The sequence below is a fragment of the Emiliania huxleyi genome (assembly GCF_000372725.1).
Source record: "Emiliania huxleyi CCMP1516 unplaced genomic scaffold EMIHUscaffold_4334, whole genome shotgun sequence".
Lineage (NCBI taxonomy): Eukaryota > Haptophyta > Isochrysidales > Noelaerhabdaceae > Emiliania > Emiliania huxleyi.
The window spans coordinates 615-1,743 of record NW_005198730.1 but is presented as its reverse complement, the minus strand read 5'-3'; the positions used below and the strand labels follow the sequence as shown (position 1 = coordinate 1,743).

At 68.3% G+C, this 1,129-nt stretch overlaps 1 protein-coding gene across 1 annotated transcript; it reads right to left on the bottom strand.

Moving 5' to 3' along the window:
• Positions 1–141: 141 nt before the first annotated feature.
• Positions 142–876, bottom strand: EMIHUDRAFT_256104 (hypothetical protein; the record flags this gene model as incomplete). Its single annotated transcript, XM_005769041.1, has 3 exons — positions 142–173; positions 279–581; positions 717–876. 3 exons carry the CDS (start codon positions 874–876, stop codon positions 142–144), a joined length of 495 nt encoding a protein of 164 aa, XP_005769098.1.
• Positions 877–1,129: the final 253 nt, after the last annotated feature.

Below are 1,129 nucleotides of genomic sequence, written 5' to 3'. Positions count from 1 at the left end.
CCATGAGACGCGATGAAGCCCGCGCCGCCCGTGACGAGAATGTTGGTCGGCGTGTAGTTTCCAACATCGGCTTTTGAGGCCGGGCGCACGTGCCCGCCGGGGTGCGGCTTGTTCCCGTTTGCCGACATGCAGGTAGGGCGGTCAAGCAAAGAGGCGCTGACACAGTCCAGGCGCTGCACAGAGAGAGGCGAATTCCGTTGTTACCTTGTTACGGGCGTACCCCAAATTTGGACAACTAGCAGGTTGGCTCGCTAGTCGCTCGCCGGCCCGCGCAGCACGCGCGGGCCTTTTTTGTGGTCGGATGTTGGTCGTCTCGAATTTGATCGTGGGCAGGGCGTGAGAAAGCTGGACGGCTCGGTCGATGCGAGCCACCAGCTCGTGGAGCGACGGGCGCGACGGGTTCCTCGGCGTAGGCTTGGGCGTGGTGAGCAGCGCCGGCGAGAGAGGGACGGCATGCGGCTCCCAAACGAGCCGCACGGGCTTCATCTGGGCCGCCGAGGCCACCTCCTTGGTCGCGGTGGCGGGCGTGAAGGCGAGGTGGGCCGAGGCAAGCGCTGAACGTGCCGTGCCGCCTTGCGCCCCTGAGGAGGGACGAGTGTGTGGGGTGCCACGGGCGGGGGGGAGCGGTGAGAGGAGAGCGGTGGGCACCCCCACGAGGGGCTGCGCTGACGCCGCCTGCCACCCCACGCACGCCACTGACGCTGTGGGGGCGGCACGATCGAACGCGCTAGTCGGGCGGGCCGTCTGAGTCGCCCAAGCGGTGCTCTGCCGGCCGGTGGACGCGAGGGTGGCCCAAGAGGGCTCAAAGTACGGAGCCGATACCCGGCCGTCCCGGACGCCTGGCACGCGGGCCAATGGTCCAGCCGTCCTGTGCATGGCTGGATCGAAGGAGGGAGAGCTCAGGAGGGCGACGGGGCAGGGAAGGGGGCGATGCGATGCGGCGAGGTCTAATCGGCGGCGTGGAGAGAGGAGGTGCCAAAAGGCGACTATAGAGAGGCCTCTACGGGTGATATAGTGCGCCATGCCGGCGGGAGAGGTCTCTCACCGCCCCCCGGGCCGTCTCGAAGGGCCGTGCAGCCCACGCCACGAGGCGCTGCTGGCGGGAGCCTGGAAGGACTTGGCCTCGTTG